The sequence below is a fragment of the Caloenas nicobarica genome, chromosome 20 (assembly GCF_036013445.1).
Source record: "Caloenas nicobarica isolate bCalNic1 chromosome 20, bCalNic1.hap1, whole genome shotgun sequence".
NCBI lineage: Eukaryota > Metazoa > Chordata > Aves > Columbiformes > Columbidae > Caloenas > Caloenas nicobarica.
The window spans coordinates 4,973,572-5,000,923 of NC_088264.1; the positions used below are offsets into that span (position 1 = coordinate 4,973,572).

The 27,352-nt window shown below is 45.1% G+C and overlaps 2 protein-coding genes across 2 annotated transcripts in view; one reads left to right on the forward strand and one right to left on the reverse strand.

The window, feature by feature from the left end:
* The window catches only part of ABL2 (ABL proto-oncogene 2, non-receptor tyrosine kinase), a 42,702-nt gene extending 38,479 nt beyond the window's left edge, over positions 1-4,223 (reverse strand). The window contains exon 1 of the mRNA XM_065649162.1: positions 4,046-4,223. Within this exon, the coding sequence (XP_065505234.1) occupies positions 4,046-4,223 (178 nt within the window). The remainder of the gene's footprint in view (positions 1-4,045) is intronic.
* A 14,566-nt stretch (positions 4,224-18,789) lies between these two features.
* SOAT1 (sterol O-acyltransferase 1) overlaps positions 18,790-27,352 on the forward strand; it is a 29,087-nt gene continuing 20,524 nt past the window's right edge. The window contains exons 1-2 of the mRNA XM_065648967.1: positions 18,790-18,869; positions 21,725-21,848. Of these exons, the coding sequence (XP_065505039.1) occupies positions 21,731-21,848 (118 nt within the window). The 5' untranslated portion in view covers positions 18,790-18,869; positions 21,725-21,730. The remainder of the gene's footprint in view (positions 18,870-21,724; positions 21,849-27,352) is intronic.

Consider the following 27,352-nt stretch of genomic DNA (forward strand, 5'->3'; position numbering starts at 1 on the left):
TATAGGCTTGTCTTGCCTGACCTTGATGCACATAGTAAAAGGTTGCTAAACTCCTCCTCTAGAAAACAAAACAGGGCACAATTGTCCCGCACCTGCTGGATCAAAAGCTCAAGTGCGGCAGAGCCTTCCTCTACCCCAAAATATATCACCTAGGCAACTGCAGCAGTATTGCAAACAGGTATTGCACAGGCTTCCCAGCCAGGATTTAAACAATCTGATTTTCCTGCAGTACATTTTCTACAACACTCAGCAAGTCTTTTCAGAGATGAAAAGCACGCTAACACTATTCCAAAGAATATCTTGGTATGGCAGGCAGTTATCACTGCTCTTCAGAAAGAAAATTAGAGCATGGCACTGTTCAAAGGTCATACGAGGAGCAGAGTAGGGCCCATGCAACTTGGAAGTTGTTGGTTGTCATCAGTTGGACTCCTTCCCTCAAACAAACTAATGAAAGGATAAAGAGAGAACCAACTACTCTGTTCTCTCCTCCCCTCTTCCTTCTCTGAAAGCAAACTCAAACTGTAATGGTACCAAGTGCTTTTCTTCTGGTTGCACTGAACTGTAAGAATTTGATCCTAACGAGTGTTCGCTACAGCTTCTCCCTCTTGGATTGTTGTCCCTGCGGTACTAGTTAATTCTGATGCAGTGTACATGGAAACACTAGCGTCTGAATAATCCTTCTGTTTACGCTCTTCCTTTCTGCTACATTACTAGCAACCAATATGCTTGATGATCCATTGCTTGCTTTTATAAGTCACAGATTATGTGCCAGGAATGCTCGCAAAGGGGCACTTCGAAGGGCTCATTGCAAAAGGCTGCAAACTCTCTGACTTTCTGTTGCATCTTGGAGAACTCTGCTCCACAGCTAACAAATCACACCAGCATATCAACTTGCACAGGACTTTTCTGCTCAACTTCCCAGCAGTGCTCACAGAATTCAACACTGTGGTAAGCTGAAGCCCCCAAGAGTCTAGGTGTCCTACCGATAGAAAAGTAGGGTGCCACAATACGGATTTCCTTGTTCTTCCCATAAAACAGAGAAAACATCTTAAAATTCCTTGCTTCTTTCAAAAATACACCCTGAAGTAGGTAGTGTCTGTATACCTGCAGTGCTTCCCCTACACAACTGTAACACAGCAAACACACTCGGGACAAGGTTTTTGGTAGCCTAGCATAAGAGATTTTACACTCCATTGATGTGACGCAAGCTGGTCTTCCAAATCCTGTAGCAAAATGGGTCTGATGCTGAAAACACTGTTTACTTCTATCCTTTTTCATAAACAATTCAGAAGAAGCAAGCCCTCAAAATGAATTTTGGCAAGAGTACTTATTAGTTCATGTCACTCCTGGCACAGTATAGTACGAAATCTGCCAATGTGAGCTGAGGGAAGGATTTATACCTGTAAGGGTCCAACAGGTTCTCTTCCTCACATCAAGGACCATATCACAGAAAGCCAAGGAAGGTAGATAATCCAGGCTTATCCTCTGACTGGCTGGTTAGTCTCTGGTCCAAGAGTGCTAACCAGCAATCCTGTGCTTTTTCCATCACTTTTCATACCCTGTGAATATACATCCTAGAGATAAGATGGAAGGTCGGGCTCAGAAAGAAATTACTAGAAAAGAGGAATCTAGATCAAGTAATATCGCCAGCAACCACAGCGAAAGAAGTGTAACACTTCAAGAAAACCAGCAGAAAGCTGGGTTAAGTAAAACAGGAGGAGGAGGTTGGTAAATGAAAAATAACAAGTTGAGAGAAAAAAAATTCCCTCAGACAAGGGGAGTCAGGATCACAAGAAAAATTATTTCAGAAAGGCAGTAAACTCCAGATTCAGAATCACAACAAAAATCTTTGGTTATTGCCCAAGACAAGTATTTAAATAGGTACCCAACTTCGACTAGCTTTTGGTACTGGTTATTAATAGTGAGTTCTTCACTCGTTTCTATTAAAATGTACATGGAATCAGAGAAAAATTTAACATGGCTGAGGTGTTCACCAAGATGGGATAGGAGTTTTAAGCCTGCCCTGAAACCCTCAAAAACTGGATTGCCAAAAATCCCCACCCCTCTTACATAATTTAATAGAATGAAAAGTTGTATCTTATTTTCAGTAGACACATCTTCCTTCACAGTCTCCAAAGAAAATAATAGAACCAACAAAAACCTAAGTAAAATCATATCAATTACCTTACTGCTGAAGCAGATAACCTAAGCAATATAAATAGTAGCAACATTATTTTAAAAGATATTATCGCTGTTATTACAGAGAAATGTTCTTTTCATATGCCACTGAACAGTTTTATTCAGAGCACGTTGGCTTTGCAGGCTCATTCTTGTCTCTAATTCTATGGAAGACAGAGCAGAATGGCTGGCAAAGGACATAATTTGTCTTCTTGGTGTGCATGTATGCTTAAGAAAGCTTTTTCTCTCCTTTTTGCTGCCACTACATGTAAATAATTCTCTACCTTTACAATTTAGTAGGGTGGAGAGAGGTACTAGAAGGATTTGTGCAGGATGCTGAACTAAATTACCACTAAAACGTACAGCAATACATTAAAAGATGCACTTGAGTCAAAGTAACTACATGTCCTCACATGCTGTGCTGTACTTCCCACAAATGTCCTTTCCGTCCTTGCCTTGTAAGACCGAGAACCAAAGAGTCACCTTGATACCAAAACACAAGACATTTTGTCATCAGCAGGAGTGCTCTTGCTCCATCCAGCAGTTTTGCGCTGCTAGTAAAGACTTAAGACTTCAGCGTACTGAAAGAAGCAGGGTATGTGCATAACTTCTGAGATCTGCTTCTAACATCATGAATTTACAGTATTAGTCTATTATGAGTAATGTTTTTGCCAAAGTGCCTTTTATAGTACAAAAATACAAAGACGATAGAGTAAAACATGAAGTTGATGCTACTATGCTTGAAAGATGCAATAAAACAGTAATCCTTAGTTTTAATTGTAGCAGTAGCGGGTCAGGCGTTTCAGCAAGCACAGAGTTCTGTTTTGGTTTTAAAGTTGATACTGTTCCCTGAACTCAAAAGCTGTGATAACACTGAGATTTTAAGAACCAGATTTAGTGCTGCGCTCTTGTTTTGATAGATACTTACATGTCAGCAGTCACAGCAGATGATATTTACATTTAGACTGCTGGTTGCATGTTCCTTAATCTTTTTGCCTATGCTCATTCTATTGAGCAAAAGAAAACATGTATTGTCAGAAGCAGCCATTCTATAAACATTGACATCTCTCCCCACCTAAAGCCAAACCAGCCAAGCCCTCCACAGCAGATACAGTTTAGGATTAGAGATCCATCCGTGCTTCTATTCTCAACATGCTTGTCAAGGCAGACAGGTTTCGGTTGATCATACCTTCCAAAGCTTTGTGCATTAAAATGTTGCCAAATAGATATAATAACAAAAAAAACCCAAACACATAGTTACAAAGGGGGATTTGAAGTTGCGGGGTCCTCCTAAGAGATATTACAGAAACTATTAATAATAACATTGCATTAAACATTTCCGGTATCAGTTTACAGCAATAAGAATAGAAGTGGACAATCAAAAACTTCAACCGAGAATCAGATGGCAGCTATAATACCCCAGCCAAACCAAAATCGTTTGCTCCGTCAGGAGCTATATAGCAACAGAGACTTACAGATCTAGAAGGGCAAGTCATAAGAGCCTCAGTAAACAGAAAGACAAAGCACATGTAACGTTTACCTTTGTAAACAAAACCAGAGCAGGAAACCGCTGCAGTGACAGCTACCAAGCGCTGCGAGTTGTGATTCCCGGCGGTGCCCCCTCGCTCCTGCCGTGGGTGACGGAAAGGCCCCGTCCCCGGCCCCGTCCCCAGCCCCGGGGGAGGCCCCGAGCTCCCTGCCCGGCTCCGGGCTGGGCCGACACCAGCACCCCCGGGACGTGGCACAGCGGCGGGGGCAACTCTCCCCTCCGCCAGTTAAACCAACAACAACAAAAGAGGCAGAGGAGGGAGGGCGATCTCGGCCCTTTCCCCCCAGCCCCGGCCCCTCCCGCCCGGCGGCCCCTCACCGTGCTGGGTGAAGATATTGAAGCCTCCCTCGGCGCTGCGCCCGGCCGCCTCCCGCCGGCGGCCCGCCGGCCTGGCCGCGCTGCTCCCCCGCAGTCCCCGCGGCTGCTGGTGCTGAGGCGGCGGCTGGTGCTGGAGCCCGGCGCCCGGCTCCCCGACGCGGCCCACCTGCTGCCCCATCGCCGCGCTCCCGGCCGCGGCCCGCGCTCACATGCCGCCGCCGCCGCCGCCGCTTCCCCGGCCCGGCAGGCGGCCTCCCCGCTCCTCCCCCCGGCGCGGCCCGGCGGCTCCCGCCCGCCTCGCCGCCCCCGCCGGCCCCCGCGGCGCTCCGGCCTGGGACTCACGGACTCGCCCCCTCAGCCCCCGCCGCCATCTTAAACCACAGAGCGCCGGGAGAAAGGGGACAGAGCGGCTCCCGCAGCCACCTCCGGTCCGCCGAGGGAGGCCGCCCAGCCCGCCCCCGCCGCGGTCGGTCGCACGCGGGGTGACACAGGGTGACACGGGCAGCGCGGTGTGGCCTAGGCCCTCGGAAGTATTAATATTTCACTCCCCGTGCTGGCTGCTGCTGCAGCAGCGCCTTGGCAATGTTGCTTCGTTGCGGACAAGGTGCAATGCCGCTGGTCTCAGATGCCATCGCCGCATCACGGAGACGCGACGTGATGGTGACAATTGGTTTGGTCACAGTCCCGAGGAGCCGCAGCGGCCTGGGGCTGGGCCCACCTTTGTGTGGCTGTGCTGGGCTGGGAAGGTGAGGGAAAGCTCCTCTCGGAGCTCCATGAAAGTCAAGATTCTTAGAAACGGGAATTCTCGGGTCGTGTTCCACCATCCCGGGGTCACGAGGTGCCACAGAAATGCCGTCTGTGCTGTCACACACACTCAAACTGCGTCCTGCTGCGATACAAATCCTGCCTAAAATCGGGGTGGCTCCTCCAGCTGGGCTGGCGTGTGCTCCGACACAGCCTGCAGTAAATGGGAGCACGTGGAGCCAGAAATGCCTTAACTCACCAAATTAGTGGACCAAGAACGCAGGGGAGATCAGGAATTACAGACAGGCTTTCTAATAACACACAACAAAACAGTTCTTAGAGTAGTACGGGGAACATCTGGGGTGTAGCACGGGGTACACGTTGCCGAGTCCGGGACTCTGTATGGGCACGGTCGTGTGTTTGTCTCTGCAGGACGGACAGTCTCGGGCAGAACTGGCCCACGTGGGTAAACTCTGCAGTGGAGATATTTCCTGGGCTCATTCCAGCGAGAATTTGCAGGGTTTGGCATTTATAAATGGTTTGCCTTGTAAACAAAATATATATGTTCTCTGGAGACTGTAGAGAGACAACAAACATAGAGCTCCCTCGTGCCATTTGCAGTTGCCATGTAGGATAGAACCACTCTTTACAAATCAACAGAAATTGTATTTTTCTTCCCTAATGCCTTTTACTTACTGATCCCAAAGAACTATCCAGAGGAAGGCCATTAGCATTTTAAAAGATGCCAGTGTCAAGAGACTATTATACATAAGAGCACTAAGCAGAATTGTGTTGAAACACTGTTCTTCTTCCTCAGATCTCATGAAATCCCTCATCCTCTCTACCAGCAGCTTGCGCGCATCAACCAGCTTGCTGTGGGTTACATTAATGTCCGAATGCATGGAACTTGTCTGACATACAGCAACACCTTAACTGGGGATGGAGTCAAGCAGGGGCTTTCTAAGAAGGCCTGTTGCAAGGGGAAGAGGGCTGCAGCACCATCACCATTTGCTATTGTATAAGAGTATTTTAGGATTATGCTGTACCCCGTTAAAAAAGCTTCGAAGCTAGCACTGGTTGTGTGCTAAACAAGCCATCCCCTCAGACTGTAGCCCCGCTTGGTCCTCTCTACAACGTATTTTATATGGTTTCATTTAAACAGGGGATGCCAAGCTCTGGTTGCTGACCACTCTTCTACAGTGCCTGCTAGAAAAGCAATGCAGTTATAAACAAGAAACTCCCCAAAATGAAAGTAACTCTGTGCTACTGAGTCACCAATGACACTGAGCAACTTTGTTCCTTACTGTTAAAACCGGCTAATAAGTATTTACTTTACAGTGTCATGGTTATTAACCATGCAAAGATGACAAAGTGCTTTGAAGAGGTAAAAATCTATATCAATTATACCTATTATTATCAGCTGTGATGTTATCCATCTCGTGTAGTATCAGGAATAGGTTGTTTCTCAGAAGGTAATTTCTTTTGAAGAGGTCTGACACCGTGCATTAATGAGGCATCAGTAACAGTTACTGTCCTCCTGGCGATTTCAGGCTTCCAGTCAATCTGCCATCTCAGGAACTGTTCAGGTAAGGGATAACAAGGACCAAGGAACAAAGGCAGCATTGAGGTTACAGTAATGTGCCTGATGAGAAATGTGGTATTTCTAGAAACGCTTCTGAACTGACTTTAAATATTCACCATATACCTATTTCTTAAAGCTTCTTCTAAGCACTGACAATGCATTGCTCCACATCCGCAGTGTGCTCCAAAAATCACACAATCATTTAAATAATTGCCAGCTGAGCAGTCTTACATGCTCAGCATTACATGTCACAAGCGTGGTGCTGTCATCTGCCTGAAGTACAGGTTCTGTGCCAGAAGAAGCCTGTGGACAAACTGGAGACTCCTGAGCCTCAGTGTTGAGTCAACTGGGCAGTTTCTGTTTGTAACTTAGGAAAAATTAACTAGCAGTACTCTGTTGGTGGCTTGAAAATTAATTCTAGGAGTAATCTTTGCTCTTCTTCCAGCTCATATACCTTCTGTGTATCAAAGCTACACAGAGAAACAGATTTTTGTTGAACATTTGGCTGGTATTTAGGACATGGATGGTATTATTTGAGGTATTTGTTAAGTGCCTAGAACAGCAGCGGCCAGATCAAGGCATTTGGAGATTTCTCAAGAGTAAGGGATACACGTGAATAATCTGTCAGGATTTTTATGATTTTATTGCAATACCAGAACAAGTTGTGGTGCTCAGGACAGCTGTAACTCCCCTGAGATGTCTGCAAAGGCAGTGTGTAATGTCCACTAGATGGCCCGTGGCCTTGCTGCTCAGTGTTCCTGGAACACTCTGAACTTCACCAGGGTGAAAACCAGGCAGGCACCTTAATGGAGGCGTTATGGGGAAAGACATTTAAAAAAAAATTAAAATCTGATCCAGGCTTTGTGACACAAGGTTGGGTACCCTGCAGTACACACTGACAGCTTGTAAGTGCTGAGCCATTTCAAAGGAGAATGTTTTTTCGTGGTGCAACATGTACAAGTACTCATTCTTTCATCTCTGATTGACAGCTCTTAAAATGTACTGTCTGCACGGATCTTTCATGGCACAATAGGCAGTGTTTCAGCATTGTCTTAAAAATTATTTTTAATCATTACTATGATTTAAATTTTAATTTATGTACAGTGCATGCAAGATAGCTTGAGGTATTCAGATGCCTGTTCAGTGGGAGTCCATGAAAAGCTTTCTGGGGCAGTACAGTTTTTGGTGTAACTAACCACCCTCACAGATCATAATGGTGTGGCCAGTCCTTACGTATGTCTCTATTAACTGCGAACAGCAACACATTAACTGTGCTGAGGTTTTGCAAGAGCTATATCCACCATGGTATAACCCAAAACCTTTTCACAGCAGAGGTGGGAGACATTGAATAACCAGATTATAGGACTTCTTCAGTAATTGTTTTCCTGTCTGATGTGTTTCTGTAAGTACTACAGCTGCACCGCCCTTCCCAAGCATCTGTTCAAGGCACAAAAGGTTGTAGAAGGGTATGCTAATAAGAACATTAAGAACGTTGTTTGTTTGCCTTTTGCTGTGGAAAATGTTGCCTCTACCAAACAAAAATGATGACAAGTCTCTGCATCTGCTGGGAATTGCAAATTAGTGCTCAGCTTGCACAGTGTGATCACTGATGAAGTACATTTGCTGAGGTAATATGAGGTCCCTCGACAGCGCTGGTGATGATTCAGGCTTTTAGGCATTTGTCTTGCAGGTGGGTCAATAGAAGTGTTTTGCCACCAGAGTTCCAGGCTTGCCTTAATTCACATTTACTAGCATAAATTTTTGGTTCCTAATTTGAAATCTTACTAGCTCATTTGCAGATGGAAACTTTTCTTCCTGTGTTTTCTGTTTTTTGTCCCCGAGAGGTTTGTAGCCAGAGCGCGGACATTTAGATAAGAGATAGCAAACGCTTTAGAGCAGACTATACAGCGGTGCCTCCATCAATGCCTCTGAGACCCACCTCACCCCACCTTAGATTCTTCTGATGACTACAGAACTGTATGTGAATTAGAATAACCACCAGGAGAGTCCAAAACAGAATAAGGGCTACATTAGCCAGAAAAAAAAAAATAAATCCTTATCTTGTTTTTCTAAGACGTGCAGTTAGAATAATACAGAATTATAATAGTAGAATCATTTGGGTTGGAAACAACCATTAAGACTCCGGATTTAGCGGTACTTCCTCTTCATTCTCTTTGCTTCATGTGCTAGTTTCCCCTTACGCCTCCTCCACCTCTATCTTCTTGCTCCTCACACTGTCCCTTATGCTCAGAATACTTTGCCAACCAGCGAGTTCTCAGCACCTTCACTTCCTTTTTCTAAATCATACTGAAAATTGTGTCTTCCAAAGCTGCCCTTGTTGCAACAATTAATCTCTCTGTGATTGCACTCCTGGTCTCGTTTTTGACTTTGTATAGACTTCTGATTTTAGTTTTTGATCTTGTAAGGAAGCCTGAGGGTACAACATTTTGCAGGATTGGTGTTCTGCGTTATAAATTTAGGATGGCAGGGATCCAGCCTTGCTCTGGATCACTTTTATAAATGCCCATGTGCTCTGGCCATGAATGGCCATACCATATGAAATGGTCCTGAATAATTAAATTACTTTTAAAGTCAAAGTTTGATCTAAAATATTGTTATTGTTCATTTTATGAAGTCCGGATAGATTCTTCCTCGGCAGGCTTTTTTATTTAATTATGCAAGAATTGTAGGTGATAACTTTATCTTTCAAATGACATTGTGTTCCTCCCTCACACAGTTATATAGTATTAAATATCCATACTTTTCAGCTTCTAGCTTTAATGTTATTTCTTTAAAAAATGCTCAGTAGTGTGAACCTGCTCTAAAGAGAAATGTAATTGTACAACTGAAGCAGGAGAAAGCATTAGGGTTTTATAAGATGTCTCTGAATGCGGAGGTATGTGTGTGTGCACAGAATAGGCTGGTACCCAAGAAAGAAGCGTATACATTTGTACTCAAATCTCACTTAAATTTAAAACTTGTTCCTTCTGTTAAACATGCAAATATTTCCGTTCTCTTTGCAAATTCTGCCTCTCTGCTCATTACCAAACCTTTCAGAAAAGACATAAGCCCAAATCTTCCTCTGATCAGGCTCTCAATGTGTTTCGTGTGGTCTTTATTTAGACTGTAAACTTGCTGAAGTAGGAAATGTCTTATAAAGAAACAACTACACTGTCTCATTTCACATCCAAATTCTTCTCCCATACCAGCTGTGTGTGTTTGCCTAGCAGCAAGTCTTCTGTTAATGAATGACTTGTTCTCATTAGCTTGTCAGGCTGGATATGTAGCCTGTAGTTCCCACTCATACAGAGCAGTGCTCCTTCCCTTGTAGCTTCTGGTAAATCAAACAATGAGATACACAAAGCCTTGTGTCTCTGAGCCTGACCTTTGTACTTTTAATCATTAACTAACACAAAAGGCCAAAATAAAGTAGCTAGCTGGTGGTTAAATATATTTTACATAAGCAGAGTCCTATGGACTGCCTGGCATGGGGATTGTTGCAGGCTTTACCATTGGCTGCCACTTCAAACTCTTCTTTAAAAGAGGGGAAAATTAATTCCCTGATCAGTAGAGCCAAAGCAGTTGCACTCGATATGTTTGTTTTGTGAAGCTGAGGTCCAGAGTGGAGACTCTGACACCTCGGAGGTTTTCAAAATTAGGGGCCTGAGCCGCCTCATCTAACTTTGAAGCTGGCTGTGCATTGAGCAGGAGGCTGGACTAGATGGGCTCCGCTGATCCCTGCCAACTTAAATTCTTGTTCTAATAAAAGTTGAGTTCATCTGCAGGTTTTCTCCATTCAGAGCGTTAAGACTCTGTCCACTAACTAGGCTGATTTTTTCACAAAACTCATAGGAACTGAATATTTGTGGGACCTCTGGCTCTCCATCTGATTTGCGTAAAATTGGACAGCAGGTTCAAAAGTTGCTGGAGGTAAAAGGCAGCTGGGCAGACAGACAGACAGACACTCCCTTCCCCACACATGAAGAACAACTGTACAAGCCTGGCTTTCTTAAGAAAACCTTTCTTCCCTTTATATTTGTGCAGAAAACTTGTCAAGTGTGCATCTAATGAGGCCTGAAGTCATGCTACGTACTCCCAGCTGCAGCCAACCTGAAATAATCCCTCCCCAGGGCCAACAGCACATTTCATATAGCTGAGGTATTCACTCTGCAATCCCAACTATGCAGAGAAGTTGAGACATTTAGGAGTGAAACCCGGGCGTCCTCTTTCTGATGGTCAGAGATTATATCGTTGCGCTCACATGAGCGTATGTGTAAGTCTGCCTGGTGCCTTGTTGGTCCTGCCAGCAGACACGGGAGTGTGTCTGTTACCTCGCTGGGTCGTCCTCAGCTTTCTCATAACCCGAGAGTGACAGCAAGGGGAATTTGACCTCGGCGTGCGAGAGACCGCCTGGCTGTCTGCCTTTCCCTTTTTGTCTGCTCTTTCTTAGGATGCAGTCACACTACAAAATTACCTTGAGTCATCTGTCTTGGGAGTTTTCCCCATGGGTTGCTTGTGATAAAGGGCAGACATACGAGGCGCGTTAATAATCTGCGCTGCTAGGGGAGACACTGATATGAATCCACAATGGATTGTACGTGCTTCTGAGGTTTACATCTACCTGAGCCAACTTCACACCCCTCCCCAATGTCTCTTCTGCAAGGGACCAGTTCTATAGCTGCAATCCACAAAGCTTGCCTGATCAGCCGAGAGATCCTTTAGCAGCCATGGCAGCAGATGATTCTGTTTCCCTTTCTCCAGTTTGCAGAGAACACACCTATGTTCCTCTGGAAAACATTACTTCTGTGTTCCTGGGAAAGCTTCAGAGCACTTCTATTTTCTGCCTCACAGGGAAGCAGAAACTGTGAAATTATCAGCATCCTCTGTTTCTATGTTCCCTGGAGCTGTTATACTGCGCAGTCAGAAATAGAGATCCGGCCTCAGGGATTTGCTAGTGATGCATTCAGTCTCAGCATGGCACATGCTCATTCCTGGGGAGCTACTGAGTTAGCATTTATAGTTCTACACTTTTCCTCCGAGTAGTTGAAAGCCTCTGATTTTTCCCTCAGCGCTGAGGTCTTGCGCTTTGGATTCTCTTCTCATGACAGCTTACTTGGAATGCCACCAGAAAGCTTTCAGCCTGGATCCTTCCTCCTAAAATCACAGGCTACAGTAACATCATGCCAGTGATTCTCCCATAACTTGGTGCCTGATCAGCAGGGAACAGGAAAATGAGGTCTTGTTAGATGCATTTTCAAAATTATAAAACAAAGACTTCTGTGCTGAAGAAGGGTAATCGTTGTTGTGGGCACTGGAAGCCACTGGGTGAATAAGCTCATGAATAGGAAGCGAAGAGCCTGCAGTCGGTGAGGAAAGCACAACTGGAAAAACTGTGGGGAGTGAGCACTGCTGGTTGTTTTGATGGTGCTAACGTGGGTCGCTACTGCAGAGAAATGGCGGTGGTAAAGGGTGAAGTGAATTCACTCAAGGTTTACCCTGTTTTCTGGTTGGTTTGTCAATTCATATTTCTCCAGCCACTTTATGCAATGAGGGATTTTTTGTGTGTGTATGGGCAAGGGTTAAACTAACAGGAACACTTTTACTGTATTTCGTATTAACTTGCTAGTGAAGACAAGACCTCTCTTGCATGACCTACATGTCTGAACTCAGAATCCCTCTCCTGGGCCTGCCATCTTCATATTCAAAACCTTTAAACAAGCTCAAGTTTTCATCTCCTCATCCATATTTCCGAAGCATGTAAGCCTCAAGGCACGAGGCCAGCAACGGAATAGTGCTGAGCACAAAGATCTTTTTGTAACCACATCAACTCAGCCCAATACAGATCAACTGCAGCAAACCCTGCAGATTGCTTCACCTCCCAGTGTAGTTCCATTATAACCTCCCATTTTTGCCTCAGCTGACAGCAAAAGCTCCTCTTTCAGCTTTGTAACGCGGCATTGTACCAAGTCTGTACATTCTTTACTGCTCTACTTGTTGCTATGGCCAGAGGTGCCAAGTTTCAGTCCGATTCTTTTGGGAGACTAGATAGAAATCTGGATTTTCTTTCTTTCTGCTTTGTTTATGCTCCTGGCCCCTACAGTGCTCTCCCTTACCATCATCTAAAACTTCTTTCCAAGGCAGGAAGGTTGGAAACCACTGCCCTCTCCAGGCACAACTTGCATAACCATCAGCAGTCCCTCCTTGGCCTGATCAGTGCAGAAGAGAACACGTGGATGGATTCCCTCTCTGGCAAAGTGTTTCCAAAATCAGGGAGGAGCAGAAAGCAGCAGATGGGAATGGCCTTGAGCAGAGAAGAGGGAAGCTTTTGGCAGGGGAGCAACAAACGCATGGTGTTGTCGGTCCATATAAAGCTTGGGAAAGGCTCTGGCAGAAGGGAGAGCAGCAGGATGCGCTGCCTCATTGCCATGGAAACAGCCAAAGAACTGGCTGGGCAGGTTTAGAAATGTCTCCTGCTTGGGACTGCTTTCAGTAGATGTCATCTATCTTTGCAGAGATTACAACAAGGTGGAAAAGAGGAAATGCCTGACACTGAGCGCTGAAAATGTTTTCTTTCGTAGTTTACAACAGAGTCAATCTTCCATGGATTTATGGAGACATTTGTTCTGCTCTGAGAAATATGTCCTGGTTTTGCTGGGGATTATATTTCCCCATGTCCTTGTATTTTTCAGGGTCTTTCAATATAAAGATCAGCTGCTTCTGGCATTATGATTCTAGCTGCCATTTCGATGTTCCTTGACTTCTCTATGGTGTTCCGCATGTGTCTTGCAAGCACACTGGCTACCTACATGACATTTCTCTGTAAGATCTCCCCTTGATGACCCTAAGGAACTCATATTCCCCCAAAGAGGCTGATCTGTTCTCAGCATAGCACCCCAATGGTTTTTTCCCCACACCTTTCAAATCCAGTACCTTTCCCACAGCCTCATAATGTTATTTTTTAAGACAGTCTAAAAGATTACCAAAAAAAAAAATATATATATATAGAAGCATATGTATGAAAGCCCTGCCCTAAAAACATGCTTCTGTTTCTACAACTGGGGAGTGGAGCAAGCTGTGGAAATCTCCCGATTAGAAAAGTGAAAAAGTTGATAGGCAGGACTGTACGATTACCTGCAAACGACTGTATTGGGAATCATCCTGGACGAGTCATTTCATAAGCACGAATTCTCTTCCATGTCCATCAGCAGTCAGCACGTTTATGCTGTAACAAATAAATGAGAGACAACAAAATGGTAGAAAATACTGGCTTATGCTGTTTTGTCCACCGAGGCACCTTAGCAGCTATGGGGAGAGCAAGAGCAAAGTATTTTGTGTTTACTTAGGAAAAAGAGAAGGGATGCACATTTTTATGAAATCTAGAGAGGCAGAGATTGCTACTACAGAGTAGTAAGCAGTCATTAAACTAGGTATAAAATGTCAGCTCTTCCACCTGCTGTGTGTTACCTTCCCAAGGAAGGGCCCCAGCTGTGTAGCACAGCTGGCAGTCTGTGCACTCACAAGGAGCATGTACAGCTGCTACTGCAGGAATGGGAAGGAGGTGCTGGCCAAGTTCAGTGCTACGTTTCCACAAAAATATTTAGAAAGGCCTTATAATTAGGAGAGTCAATACTAGAAACTAGGCCTGTTTGTTCTGGAACTAATCTCTCTGAAGTCACTCACTCTTCCAGGGCTGACTGCAGATTTAATGTGGTGTTTTCCTGCTGAAACGACTGTAGAGACCCTTTCGTTGAGGTAGTTCAATATTTTCATGCAATTTTAATAAGCGGCAGAATATGCTGCAAAATAAATCTGATATTGGTTTGAGCTGGTGTCACGAGAATTATGATAATATATAATGTATAACATACATAATATATAATGCGGTTGAGAGCCAGGTGAAATTCTTTCTGAGCATAACAGAAAGAGAAAGCTGGTATGTCACAGAGGGTAAAGAACAGTTTCAGAAAACACGGTTCAGCTTACTAGGGTTAGACAGTAGTTATACCTATACAGATTCAATACTTTTCATGATTTGATGTTTAGCCAGATTAGAAGGATCTTCTCCTTTTAAAATATACCGAGGAAATAACCTCCTCAATTTAAACAAGCAAAAACCGAACGATTATGCCAGCCCAGCTGGCAAGATTAATTCTATTCCTTCAAAATGGTAGGGAAAGGAAAAAATATTTGCTCCTCAAAAAATAGTGCAAGTTTCCCTTTTCAGCAATGGAATCACAGCAATTAAGTTGGCTCTTGCACCTTCTGCTTGGTGGTGGCAAGAAGCTCAACACTGGAATTTCTGAGCTTGGAGAACAAGCCAGCAACCTGCTGGCTGGCAGTAGGGCTTCACTTTTTTCTTTTTTTTTTTAAAGCATGATTTCACTTCAGTAGCAAAAAGTGATGTGATGTTTGAGTAGTGATACCACTGCCCTCTGCTGAGAGAAATGTGATTGTTTCTTTCCGACCGTTTCATCTGCCAGCAAAACCAGCAACTTCATTGCTTGGAAAGTAACTGCGTGAGGAATTGCTGGCTGAAGTTGGAGTTTAATTCTTGCTGCTTCTGTCTGTCCTCCAAAGTTTGCTGATCTGAATCTCTTTCACCAAATATTTTGAAAGCTCTACACCTCATACAAAGTAAAGAGGAGCAAGGGTAATTACATGCAAAATCTTAAGATGATGATAGCAGAAACTGTGAAAAATTGAACCGGAGTTTTTCAAAAGTAATATTTATGAGTTACAAACGCTTCAGGCATCCTCAACAATGTGGTATCTGCTGGAGCTAGTTTTCAGTTTTCCTGCCAAAATTCGATCATGCATTATCAGATCAGGCTGAAGTCCTCTACAGTTTCTTAAATTTGTTTTTTTAACAGCAGCACTTGCCTGACTGAGTTTTGGCCTCAGTCATCTTACATCCACACCATTTTTATGGTTATGCAAAAAATGGAATCTCATTCATTGCTACATTTATAAGCGGTTTTACATTACAGATCAAACATCACTGTCATTTTGGTTTGGTTTGGTTTGTTTTTTTTAAGGAAAACAGTGACAACTGTAACAATGTTTTTAACCACTTGAGGGAGCTCTTTCATTGATAGAGTAGAAAGTTGCTATTGTGCATACATATTGGGAAATCATAAACCATATTTTTCAACAGCTTATCATAGGACATGCTACATTTTACTGAAATATGTGAAAGTATTGGGGCTCTCGGGTGACTGACTTTAAAGCCCAGATAGAAGTTTTAAAGGAATTAATCATTCTGGTCTATAAATGTAGGCATCAGAAACAGCCATAGCTACTTCCTCCCTGGGCTGACTGACACCAAAAATCTTAAAACAGAAAATAAATTAGAGTTCCACAGAATTGAAAGTAGGCAGCATGAATCACACCTGCTTTGTGGCAGTGCCAAAAATGACAGGAAGGAACAGGATTGGGCACAGATTTTACAGAGGGATTCTGAAAATCTCAACCCTCTGCCTTGTCCCCCTTTGCCATCCCCACCTCTCCACAACCACCGGCCAGTACAGACCTTGCTGCTGCCTCCCTAGGCCTCCCCTGGGCCAGATATGTTGTGGATGGATCTGTCTACATATTAAACATGCTGGGCAGCCCATATGCTGAAAAGAAAGAAAAAAGAAAAAGAAAAAGAAAAAGAAAAGAAAAGAAAAGAACAGAAAAGAACAGAAAAGAAAAGAAAAGAACAGAAAAGAAAAGAAAAGAAAAGAAAAGAAAAGAAAAGAAAAGAAAAGAAAAGAAAAGAAAAGAAAAGAAAGAGAGGAAAGAAGAAAAGAGAAAAGGAAAGGAAAGAGGAAAAGGAAGAGGAAAAGGAAAGGGGAAAAGGAAAGGGGAAAAGGAAAGGGGAAAAGGAAAGGGGAGAGGAAAGGGGAGAGGGAAGGGAAGGGAAGGGAAGGGAAGGGAAGGGAAGGAAAGGAAAGGAAAGGAAAGGAAAGGAAAGGAAAGGAAAGGAAAGGAAAGGAAAGGGGAGAGGAAAGGAGAGGAGAGGAGAGGGAAGGGAAGGGAAGGGAAGGGAAGGGAAGGGAAGGGAAGGGAAGGGAAGGGAAGGGAAGGGAAGGGAAGGGAAGGGAAGGGAAGGAGGGGATACAAGCAGTGCTGCAGCAATCAAGTTGCTGCCTGGCACTGGGTAGGTGAGAGCAAGTGAAGCTGACGCAAAAGGTTGGGGTGTCAGGGCCAGAGGTTCCCACATCAAGAAACGGGAAGGACCACACAGTGATGCAGCCAGGAGCGCTGTGGAACGGCTGTGATTTGGCAATCAGTGAGCAATGCAACCCACAGGATTAATGTAAAACACTCCAGAAAATGAAGATTGCAAGCACATGGTGACAAGCAGCATAAATGATGTAGCTGATGAAAGAGTGCAGCAATTTGGAGCGGTGAAGACAACAGCAGATGATGGGCGTGAGTGGCAGAAGCAGAGGTGGCAATGCCTTCTGCCAATTTCTTGTGTAAAGGATGGGAAGAAAAGTAACAAGGGTGACTGCTTTGCTTTTCACCCTCAGTGAGCTGCAGGTGAACAGCCTCTAAAGAGAAGGGAAAGAGGCTATGAAGGCTCTGCCAGGGAGAGACCAAGGAGGGAGCTCAGTGCCCATCACACCACGCTGCTTTGGCCTGGGAGATGTGTGAAGAGGTGCTAAAAAAATTGGGTGGCACATATCAACCACCTCTTTAAGGCAAAATAGAAAAAGCAAATCAACTAGCTCCGAAGGTTAGGTGCACTTTTATTTCTATTAAAGGCGTATCATTTTCTCACCACCCAGAGTTAGGGTTTTACTCATTTCATTAAACAATTCCATGAACAATTTGTTGAACTTTAGGAAACTTTTGGACATTGTATGTTTGTGGTTTTTTGCTTTTCCACTTGCTCACCCAACTGATGCTGGCACCACAAGACACTTCAGTGTGAATAGCTAGCGCAGCATTTTCAGCATGAGAGCATCAGTAATCATGTACAACCTGACTTGAAAGTAACTCTAAGCAGCATTGTGTTAAAATCAACTTCTTAAGAACAGGGGCAAAGTTATGTGAAATCTCCCAGTGCAGCTATTTGCATTTCAGCAATGACAGGATTTTTTTTTCCTTTTAATTCTTACCACAGTTTTCCTGTAAAGCAGCATGAAAGACGGGTGGTGGAATAATAGTGTGAGCACACATTGCAGACTACATCTGTTTCAGACTTTTTCACTCAGTGGCTCTGCTCCAAGTCGCCATGGATTATTTAGAACAACTTCTGAATAGTTCCAGCAGAGTTACACTTTTGAAAGAGTGTGTCTCGGGTATGCATTGGTCAAAACAAGTTTGTTTTATTAATGGGTACCTTGGTTTGGGACAACTTTTCAAGGTGCGTTTGGGTACATATACATAGCACAGCCCTGAGGTCATGAGGAGAAGGAAAGACACGTACTTGGCAGTAGGAGATTAGTGGCTTAGTTCTCCTGAGCTGGGGTAAACTTTCCCGTGCACACAGTGAAATGCAGCTACCGAGAGGTTACTGGAGTTTATTTGCTGGTGACGTGTTCCTGTGACTCACCGTCTGTCGTGAGCCTGTGTCTGCCTGGGGAAAGAGAAAAAGGGTGCAAACCTCAGCCTTTCACCCAGTTTCTGACCCTCTGGACCACAGGCTGGGACCTCTCCAGCCAGGCCCCCTTTTCGGCTCCCCCCTTACTGGTGAGCTGCAGCTCACGCTCCCCAGGGTAAGACGTGACCGTGAACACCCCCTTGCCACAAAACCCCCACTTCTTGGGGGACGGAGGGGGGGCTACTCAAGTCAGCGGGTCCTCCATTTTTATTTCCCTTAAAAAATATGTGCCCTTGCTCCTGTAAGGCCGTTCAGAAGAACCGCACTGGAGGGGACGCGCGTTTGTACCGAACCCCCGATGTGCGGGGAAGCGCTTGTTGAGCAACCCTGGCGTTGCCTCTGAAGGACGAGGACAGATGACGCCGCGGGGTCCTCCAGGCCTCCCAGCCTTGACTTCTGTGTCCTCACAGTTCTTTGAAATCAAGTTTTCCTTGTGCCGTGGGGTGTGGGGAGGAGGGAGGTCCTCATGAGGAGGGTTCCGCCCGTGGGTGCTGAATGAGCCCCCCGGGCCGCGTCCCCGGGGATGAGGTGCCGTTCTCCCTCCGCTTTACCTTCTCAAGAGGACCGGGGGAAAAGTGGCGGTGGCGCTGGCGGCCCCGGCCCCGTCCTGACAGGAAAGCCGGGGCGGGGGTAGAAGGCGGGAAACTGCGGTGAGGGAGCTGCAGTGGGCGGGGCGAAGCGGGGGCGCGCGCCCCACGTGCGCCTCACGTGCCACCTCCCCCCGCCCCCGCGGAACGCCTCCCAGCCAATAGGCGGCGGCGCCGCTCCCCCCTCCCTTTTCGTTCTGCGCGCTGACGTCCGCGAGCTCCGGGACGAGGCCGTGGCGCGCGGGCGCGCGGCGGAGGCGGGAAGCGGTCGCGCTGCAGCCGGCGCGCTCGGAGGGGCAGCGGCTCGGCCGCCACCAGGTGACGCCCCCGCCGGGAGAGCGCGGCCGGTCCCTGCGCCCCGGCCCAGCGCCGCGGGAGCGGGGCCGTCACACCCGCCCCCGCCTTTCGACCGGGCCCGGCACCGGCGTCCTCCCGGCGCGGTGCTGTTGGGGCGGGGGGGGGGCTGTGTCCGGGGACCCTGCGGCTCGGGGGAGGGGGCAGCGCTCCGCGGGCCTCCGGGCGCCTCCGGGGCTGGGGCTTGGGGAGGGGGAGCCGGGGGTGGGTCTCGCTGCTGGCAGCAGACACCGCCGGACGACACTTAGGCGGTTGTTTCCAGCGAGTTAGTGGAGAAGGGAGCTGACTTGATGGTCTCGGTGTGTGCTCGGAGCCTCGGCAGCGCTTTGAGCAGTTTCCATTGTTATCTGCAGGCTTCAGGGTTTGTTTTGTGGTGGTTTTTTTTTTTTTTTACTTTTTTAGTTTTTTTCTGCTGAGTGTTTTGCGCGTTGCGGGTGAGCTGCGCAACGACCTAAACTTTGTTTTGCTACCTTCTGATGCCGGGGGTGTCGCACACCGGCTGTGCTCGTTGTGCCCAAGGCCAAAGGAAAGCCTTGGAGACCTGGCAGGTGTTTGGGATAAAGTTATTATTTAGCATAAGCGGTATTGGAGGTAGAAGATGTGCCCTCGCTGTGCTACCGAGCCTTGTGAAATGCAGAGATTTAGGTGTAGGGTGTTGCTTTCCTCCTAATTGCCAATGTTTCGAAAGGGAAGATAGAGAAACTCGAGGTTTCTGAGACCTTTTACGAGTACCGTAAGACAATCATGCCTATAAAATCAGGGATTTTCTGCTGAGAAATCAGTTAATGGGGTGTATTTGTGGTTCTAGATGTCCCACAAGCACCTGGAGTGGAGTGAATGGAGTGGAGTGAGTTTACTGATTGTGAGGAGCAGTTTCCTTTAGCGAAGAGGATGGTGAACGTTTTGGAGTTATCTCGGCATTGTGTGGTGATTGGTTTAGTTCTCGCAGAGGTTGGAGGGAAGGCCTGATGCCCTCTTTACACACTGATGTGCTGATAGCTGCTTAAATACAGTAATGCTATACCTCTTTTCACATGGAAACTAGACTAGGAAAATGTTTGTTTTCATAGACTTCCCCGAGCACAGTTCCTGTTTTGGTGTGAAAAAGGCTTTGTCTTGATCACTTAGCCTATCTGAATTCAGTAACTTTTTAGGTTAATTGCTTTAGCTTTTTTTTCCGTCCCCACATGATTTTTTTCCTTCCCCTATCCCGAATCTCACTATTTTTAACTCCTTTTTGCTAGCCTTTCAGTCACTCTAACCAAAAACGATCCTTCGCTCCAAGATGATCCAGCCGTGTCTGTACCTGGAGCCTTGTGGGGAGGTGGATGATGGTGACTGATTTGGTTTAAAGGCAAGAGGGTTGCAGCAAAAACTGCGCAGAGCTGGTAGGATGTGGGTGTGTTCTGCCCGCTACTGTTCTGTGCTGTTGCGCGTAGTTACTGTAGGAAGACTGACCGTATTCTTGCCTGGTTCTTCCTGTTCTTCATATAACTGCTTTTCGCATTATGTAAATTACGATAATATGAGCTATCAGGTGTTGTACAAAGCCAGCTGGGCAGTTTGTCATTTTTATGGTCTTTGTTTTGTAGCTTGCAGACCCAACTGTGGTCTCCTGAAACAGAGCTAAGAGAGGCAGAGCTGCAAGACATGGTGTTGGTGATCGAATGAGTCATTTGTTGTTTGGGTTTTTTTCCCCTGTATGCTGTGATGTCCAAAAGGAGAATGGGAGACTGTTGTGCTAGAGGGACAAACACAGGAAGCTGAGGCATGAAAATATCTGATCAGAAGTCTTATTTCCCTTCTGCAGCCTCAGTGTTCTGAGAAATCCATCCTTAAATAATTGCGTTCTGCCTTCTTAGATCTTCTATAAGTACGTGAATTTTTCTTGTCTGTCTCTAACGGCTTATCTGTGCTCATTCACATGTTCTGTTCGCTAGCAACAGAACACGTGTCTATTTAAGAGTTTGTGCCAAGGTGAAAAAATACATTGAAAAGGAGAAGCATTAGTTTAAAAGTGTGGTTACATACATGCCTGTGTGGTTTTCTGGAAGTCCGGTTCTGAAAATTGTCCCTGCTTGTAGCCTCATCTCTGAGAGCTTCTTGAGCTGAATTTCTTGGAGAGTGTGCAGGAATTCAGGACCTTTCCATGAACCGGGAATTCTTTGTGTTCAGCCCGGCTGTGGTGCTGTAGGTGTTCCCTGCTGGCAGCTCAGTCCCCAGCAGAGAGTGACCTTTGTCATTGAATGTGACGCAGTGCAAACCTGATCCTCTCTTTCCCGTTTTCCCGTGGTTTGCAATGCAGCCATCGTCTGGCCAGGCAGAGCACAAGGATCCATTGAGGAAGACTTGACAGGACGGGGCTTGGCTCAGGCAAAATAATGTGGGCGATTCTGGAGAGCAAACCTGCCAGGTCTCTCAGAAGACAAATTTTGCTGTCAGACTGACTATCAGAAAGCATTTTCAAGGTCTATTTGGACTCGTAAAGATTTCACAAAGGCTTAAGTAATTTTAAATACTTAAAAGGTCTGTAGGGGAAAGAAGGGAGCAATGGGGAGAAGTTTTGGCAGAAATGGGGGAGCTTGCTGGGTTACTTTGTTCCTGTACGGCTTGTAGTAAGGGAGAGGAAGTGTGGTCCATGGTAAATGACTAACACGTGTTCTTCATTTCCCCTGCCCTTGCTCTGAGTTCATAACAGAGAGAAGAAAGTCTCACTTTAACGTAAAGAAGGCTACGTTAATCGATCCTTGAACAATGTAAAGAGTAAATGAGTTTCTTCTGTCATTAATTATCTGCTGTCCTTTTTCTGGTCTAACTAGGCAACAATGGCAGGTGAAGACTGTGTAAGAAAACGCCAGTCCGGCTCCACCTGCAAGACCCCCGAGAATGAAGAAACGCAGAGGAGACCTGAGAACGAGAGGTCATTTCAAAACGCAAGCAATGGTGAGATTCTTTCACTTGTGATTAGTTGCATCTCTGGCACGTGGCCTCCTGTAAGGTGTCCTTTCTAGCTCATGGGTCTTGCATCTTTGCTCTTTCATTTCAGTTTGTTTTTTGCTCATAGAAAGCCTCCCAAGGTGGAGCTCCGTGTGTACCAGCTGCACTTCTTCAGCAGGTTTAGGTTATTTGGAGTGTCGTCCTGCAGAAATTTCCCTCAGGCCCTGTGTACTGCCGTTCTTACAGTGTTTTAGAGTAAAGAAAGCGATTAATTGTCACAGAAGAAATGTGTGTTGATGAGGAGAGGCTCTAATGCTGTAAATGGTGCAAATGCATCTTGACAACAATTTTGAGTAACCCTGGTAAACGCTCTTTTGGGGGACTTCATCTTGCTTCCTTTACAAGCTTTAAGTATGTGGCTTCCGCAAACTGAACAAAGTGTTAAACTGGTATCCATCCTGACAGACAGATGGAGGTAGGATGTCACATACAATGATTCTCTGCTCCTGTTAGTGTCAGAACAGGTCCCTTCTATCCAGTACCTTGTACCTTGGCTGCCGTAAAATAGAACAATAAACAGTTGGGTTTCTGTGCATTTATATTGTGGTCATCTTAAAAGTTACGTGGCTTATAGTTGGCTCTGTGGACGGGTCGCTGCTGCCTGTGTCTCGTCCCTTGGTTTGCAGGGGCAGTTTTATGTGACAGTGTGAGAGGCTTAGCCTGTGGACGCTGTGACCGTCTCAGACTCCTGGATTATGCGGTACCACATTCCAGCCAGGTGATCAGGAGGTTAGCGATGAAATCACAGCTTTTTTCCTTCCTCTTTGGGAGATGGAACAAGCAGAAAGCTCAACTAGTTTGTCGCAATGTGCCATGTGAGTACAGCTTTCAAAACTCTGGTGCCAGTGACACAGTGAGATAATTCTTAGTGGTATGCTTCTGAATGTTGTCACTATTTCAACTGAAACAGGAATTGGAGAAAATTTAAGTTTAGGACAAGTCAGATTTCTTCTTGCAAAAAATACAGTGGAGGGAAAGCCATCTCTCAAACTACTTGAAGAAATGGGATTTTAAGCTCTTGGTGGCACCAGCATTTTAATTGAATCAAATGGGACTGTTCCATTCATTCCATTTTCAGAAAACTGCAAGGAGTTAGTGGGTACTGGAAAACAGTTATGATGGGTTTAGAAGCAGACTTCTACCTTTTTATCTGTGGAAACACCTTAACTGCTATGCATGGATTTTGAGTTCTTGCAGGCTTGAGAATAAAGAATAAATATAGCTCTGATAATTAGCACTTGGTAGGTGGGTGTGCCTGCCTTTAAAAGCCTTTGATTTTATTACCTCTGAGATGTGGCATAATGTCACTGCAGGTGAGATACTGTGGATGTGTAGCAAGTAAACATGGGGTAGATTTCTTCCAAGTTTACTGAGCTTTCATGCGTGTCGATGTACCTTAGTGGGTTGGCTTAGAACAGTGAGGTGTGTTTTAATACAGTACAAACAGGACAGCAAGCTGGGAAGAATCCTGGTTAGTTAAGATTAGGTGCCTCTTCCCTTCCAGGGTTGCTGCCAATTTGGCAGAAGCGTCACAGAGACTTCAATGTTACCAGTTTTTGCAGATTCTTTGCTCAGCACAGCGATGGGGACACCAGGAATGCCACAGGGAGGTAGGAGGTGAGTCCGGTGTCTGACCACTTTATATGCATCCCTCTGGTCAGGAATTCTGCTGTACAGTGGAGTTTGATCAGCATCTCTGCAGCACAAAGGTTGAAGTTTTACAAGGTTCGCATATTCTAGATAGCAGCTTCTTCACAGAAACCAGTATGCTTGTGTAAGTAGGTAGGGCTTTCTGTGAAAGCACAGCTGAGTTGGAAGAATTTCTGGGAAGGAGTAGCCATAGACTTTTTTCTGGCTGTCTTTTTCCTGACCTTTCATTTCTGAATAGCTGTTTCTAAGGCATTGGTCCTGACGTGTACAAAGGCAGCATGACTCCAATGATCTGAAGTGTCTGGCAACACCATCATTATACTGTAGCATCTTAACAGTCGCTGGGTGTTGTGCAGAGTTCTGTACAAGATGCATGTTGATTGCAGTCAAGGGATTCTAGCCAGGTCAAGACAGTATCTTCTATTCAAGTAAATACGTTGTGTCTTTGTACCAATTATTTCTGTAGAAAATCTTAAATGATAATGTGATTTCCCACCCTTGATCTGCCCTGATTAGCAAACACAATCTGCGTTTTAACTTGTTAATGTGTCAAGGGCCAATTGACTTGTTTCCAGAAGTGTGTGAACTTTCTGCAGAAATGTCTAGGCTGTTAATCCTTTCTTTATTAAAAAGCAAATGCATTGGCTGATCTGAGCTTGCCTAGAGGAATAATTCTAGTCCATATACTGGCTTTAGAGCTACATTAGGTCTGACTCTTCCATTTGTATAGTTTAGGTTATTTTTTTTTCTTGCCTCATCACTGCTGCTGAAAACTGTCTCTGTTTGCTGAGTTCTAACACTGAAAAGTTTGTACTTGGGTAACCCCAAATTTATAGTTAGTTGTAAATGTTCATAGCTTTGAGATTGCCAGAATAATTCTTCTGTCCCTTGATGTGTTTGTATCTTGTGATCATTCAGCCTGTAATTTCACTTCGACAGAGTAGCTGAACTTCAGTCTCATTATCACTTCTCGTCCTTGAATTGGTTCCAGTGTCATGATTAAACTACTAATTTGGTCCTGGTGTAGAGTCAACAGGTGATCTAGGCAGCAATAATCCCCTGTCAAAAGCCGGGCATTCTTAATAATATTAGTCTTGCATGTTTTTGGCTGGAGATACATAAATACAAAACTGTTCTGCTTAACGGGATATTGATATCGGGCAGTACCAGTTGCAACCTGGAATGGGTGTAACAAATGGGATGGGCAGATCTTAAAAGGCTAGAGAGAACATGGCTCTTCAGTCTGTATCTGAGTGCCTCTAAAATGCCGAGATTTGGCCGTTCAGAGCAGTAAACTGATGGTTGTGGAGTCTGCCCTTGTTTCCTCGGGAATCAGAAGATGCTGCTCATCAGAAGTATCTGTGGAGACTCTGCAAACAATGTGATGTATCTTTGTTTGGTGTGACTAAGCCTGTTTGGCAATGCTGTCCTTAGAAAGAGGTGGTTATCTTCCAGTGAGGAGGTTGCTATTGGTCATTCTCCATGCAAAAGTTTACGAAGGTGCATGAATCGTGTGTGCCTACTGATGGATGTAGGAGGAGGGAGCTCTAGATCAGGGAGCAATTTGGAAAGCTTTAGGGTTTGCTGTATGACTCACAGCAATTAGTCTTCATTGTAACACCAGGGTGGCGTTTGCGGATTAATGAATTTGGGGTTAAGCTGCTTGAGATTCTGGGGTGTGTTTCGGGAAGATGGATCTAACGGAATTGCCTTGTCTGAGACTAGGTGGGTTTTGGTAGTTCTAGGCATGCTCATGTTTTGCAGCCTCCGGGTTTGGTGAGGGCTGAGCAGTTTCTTATGGACATGCTGCCATGACACAGAGAATGCTGGTGTTTCCTCAGGCTAGTGAAGAGGCTCTTTGGGTCCCAAGTCGCTGTAGAAATTACTTTTTAACTTAATTCTTTGCTCAGCTGCAGTGCAGTGACCTATGGGCTCTGCATTCTTTAAGCACATCAGCAGTTTCATCATAACTTGCCTCTATCTGCTGAGTGGCCAAATAAATTACCATAACTCAGAGTAAGGCTTATTAGCATGAAATAACATATTGTAGCAAATATGGAAGACTTCCCCTCTTTACAATAGCCTTGCACTAGGTTTGCTTTAACATTGCTCTCCCTCAGATAACATCTTCAGTGTTTCTAAAGACAAAACCTTTGAATCGAGGTACCCAACAGTAACAGGAAAATACTTCTGCTATGTTGCTTTAACTTCTTGAGTGGTAAGTTGTCTGACCAAGAAATAATGAAGATAATATTTTTTAACTCTTCTAGAGAAGGACAGTATTGGGTACAGTTTGTATCAGACTTTTTGTAAAGACCCTGAAGCTAAACAGATCCTGACGTCATTAGGGGAGAATGCTTCTAAACTGTGAGCGGTGTGCTTGGCTGTTCTGAGAAGTGATGTTTTGGGTTGGGTTTTGGTTTATTTTTGAAGTACATGTGGCAATAAACTGAAGTTCATGTGCTTTTTCTAGCTCTTCTGCAAAGAGGCATTTTTGTCTTGAATGCTGTGCAGGGATTTAGACAGCAGTAGTCTCCCCGAGTGCTTTTAACTGCTCGATAATGAAGTGATTGCCACGATGCAGGAACAGCGTGAGCGGCGATGGCTGGGGGTGCCGGGCCGCTGCGGTGGCTGCTGGAGTCACTGCGGGCTGGAACTGTGACACTGCACACAAGCCACAGCTTTAATCAAATGACTTATTCCCACTTGTGCCCTTGGTGGTAATTGCAGACTGTAGCAGTTAAATTAAGCAAATACTTTTTGACACCGTTAATTTTTCAGAGCTCGCTTAGTAGATGGCTGGCGTCTTAGGAGGAAGCTGGTTTTGTTGGATCCCATGCTGTGACAGTCAGAGGTCATACGAGTGGGACGCTTCTCTGGTCATCTCCAGTGTCCCCTCCTTGTAACATATACAGGAGTAGGTTGACAAATGGACAATGAGATCCTTTAAGACAGGTGGTTTGTGAATCTTCTGTGAAACAAGTTGTTCAAGTTTTCAACAGTAAGAAGCTTTCTCAATCTTCGGGTGATCTTTTATTAGCCTGGTTTCCTATGGAAACAAAGCTTACATTTAAATTGTTCTTTTTTTCCTTCTGACTTTTGAGCCTGCTTTGAGTTTGGGCTGTGTGGAGGTGTCCCATCCTACAAGGATCAGTTTCTACAAGCGCAAGGCAATAAAGATCTTATCCAATGCCCTTGCTGATGGGAGGGGAACGCAACTCCCATGAAGTTAAAACTTCTGCTTGTGAGCAGAGCTCTTTCAAAGCAAACCATGCTTCAGTCTCCTGTGAAGTTTGCTGGTGTTTCATACTACTCTTCAAATAAGATTTTCTTCCATATGACTTTAAATACATTTCTTGTTTTCTGAAGTTATATCCCATCTTGTTTTAAATGGGAAGATGTGCTTGCTCGTCTTCATTCTGTTTTTGTAAGGATGTTGCAATGCCAAAGTGATACAGAGGGATCCAGTCTTCATTTTCAGTGTCAAAGGAAAATGAAGATTTGGGCTTGTTAGCAGCGCAGCATTCCTTTTTAGACTCAAAATCATGTGATGATTCCCTTCTCGAATGACCTCATAGGACATGAGTAGCAGCTTGCACAACAGAAGTTTAATGATTCAAGATGATGATGAGTTGCATGTTCTCTGGTATCTGCCTTGTGACACTGCTGGAGTTTCTGGGGTGATGCAACACAGCAGAATGAGTTGTTGTTTTGGTGGGTTTTCTTCTACAGGAGATTCTTTGGTCCGGAAAAGAAGCCACAAGCTTACAGGTGGCTTTACTTTGGTTTATGAGTTGCGT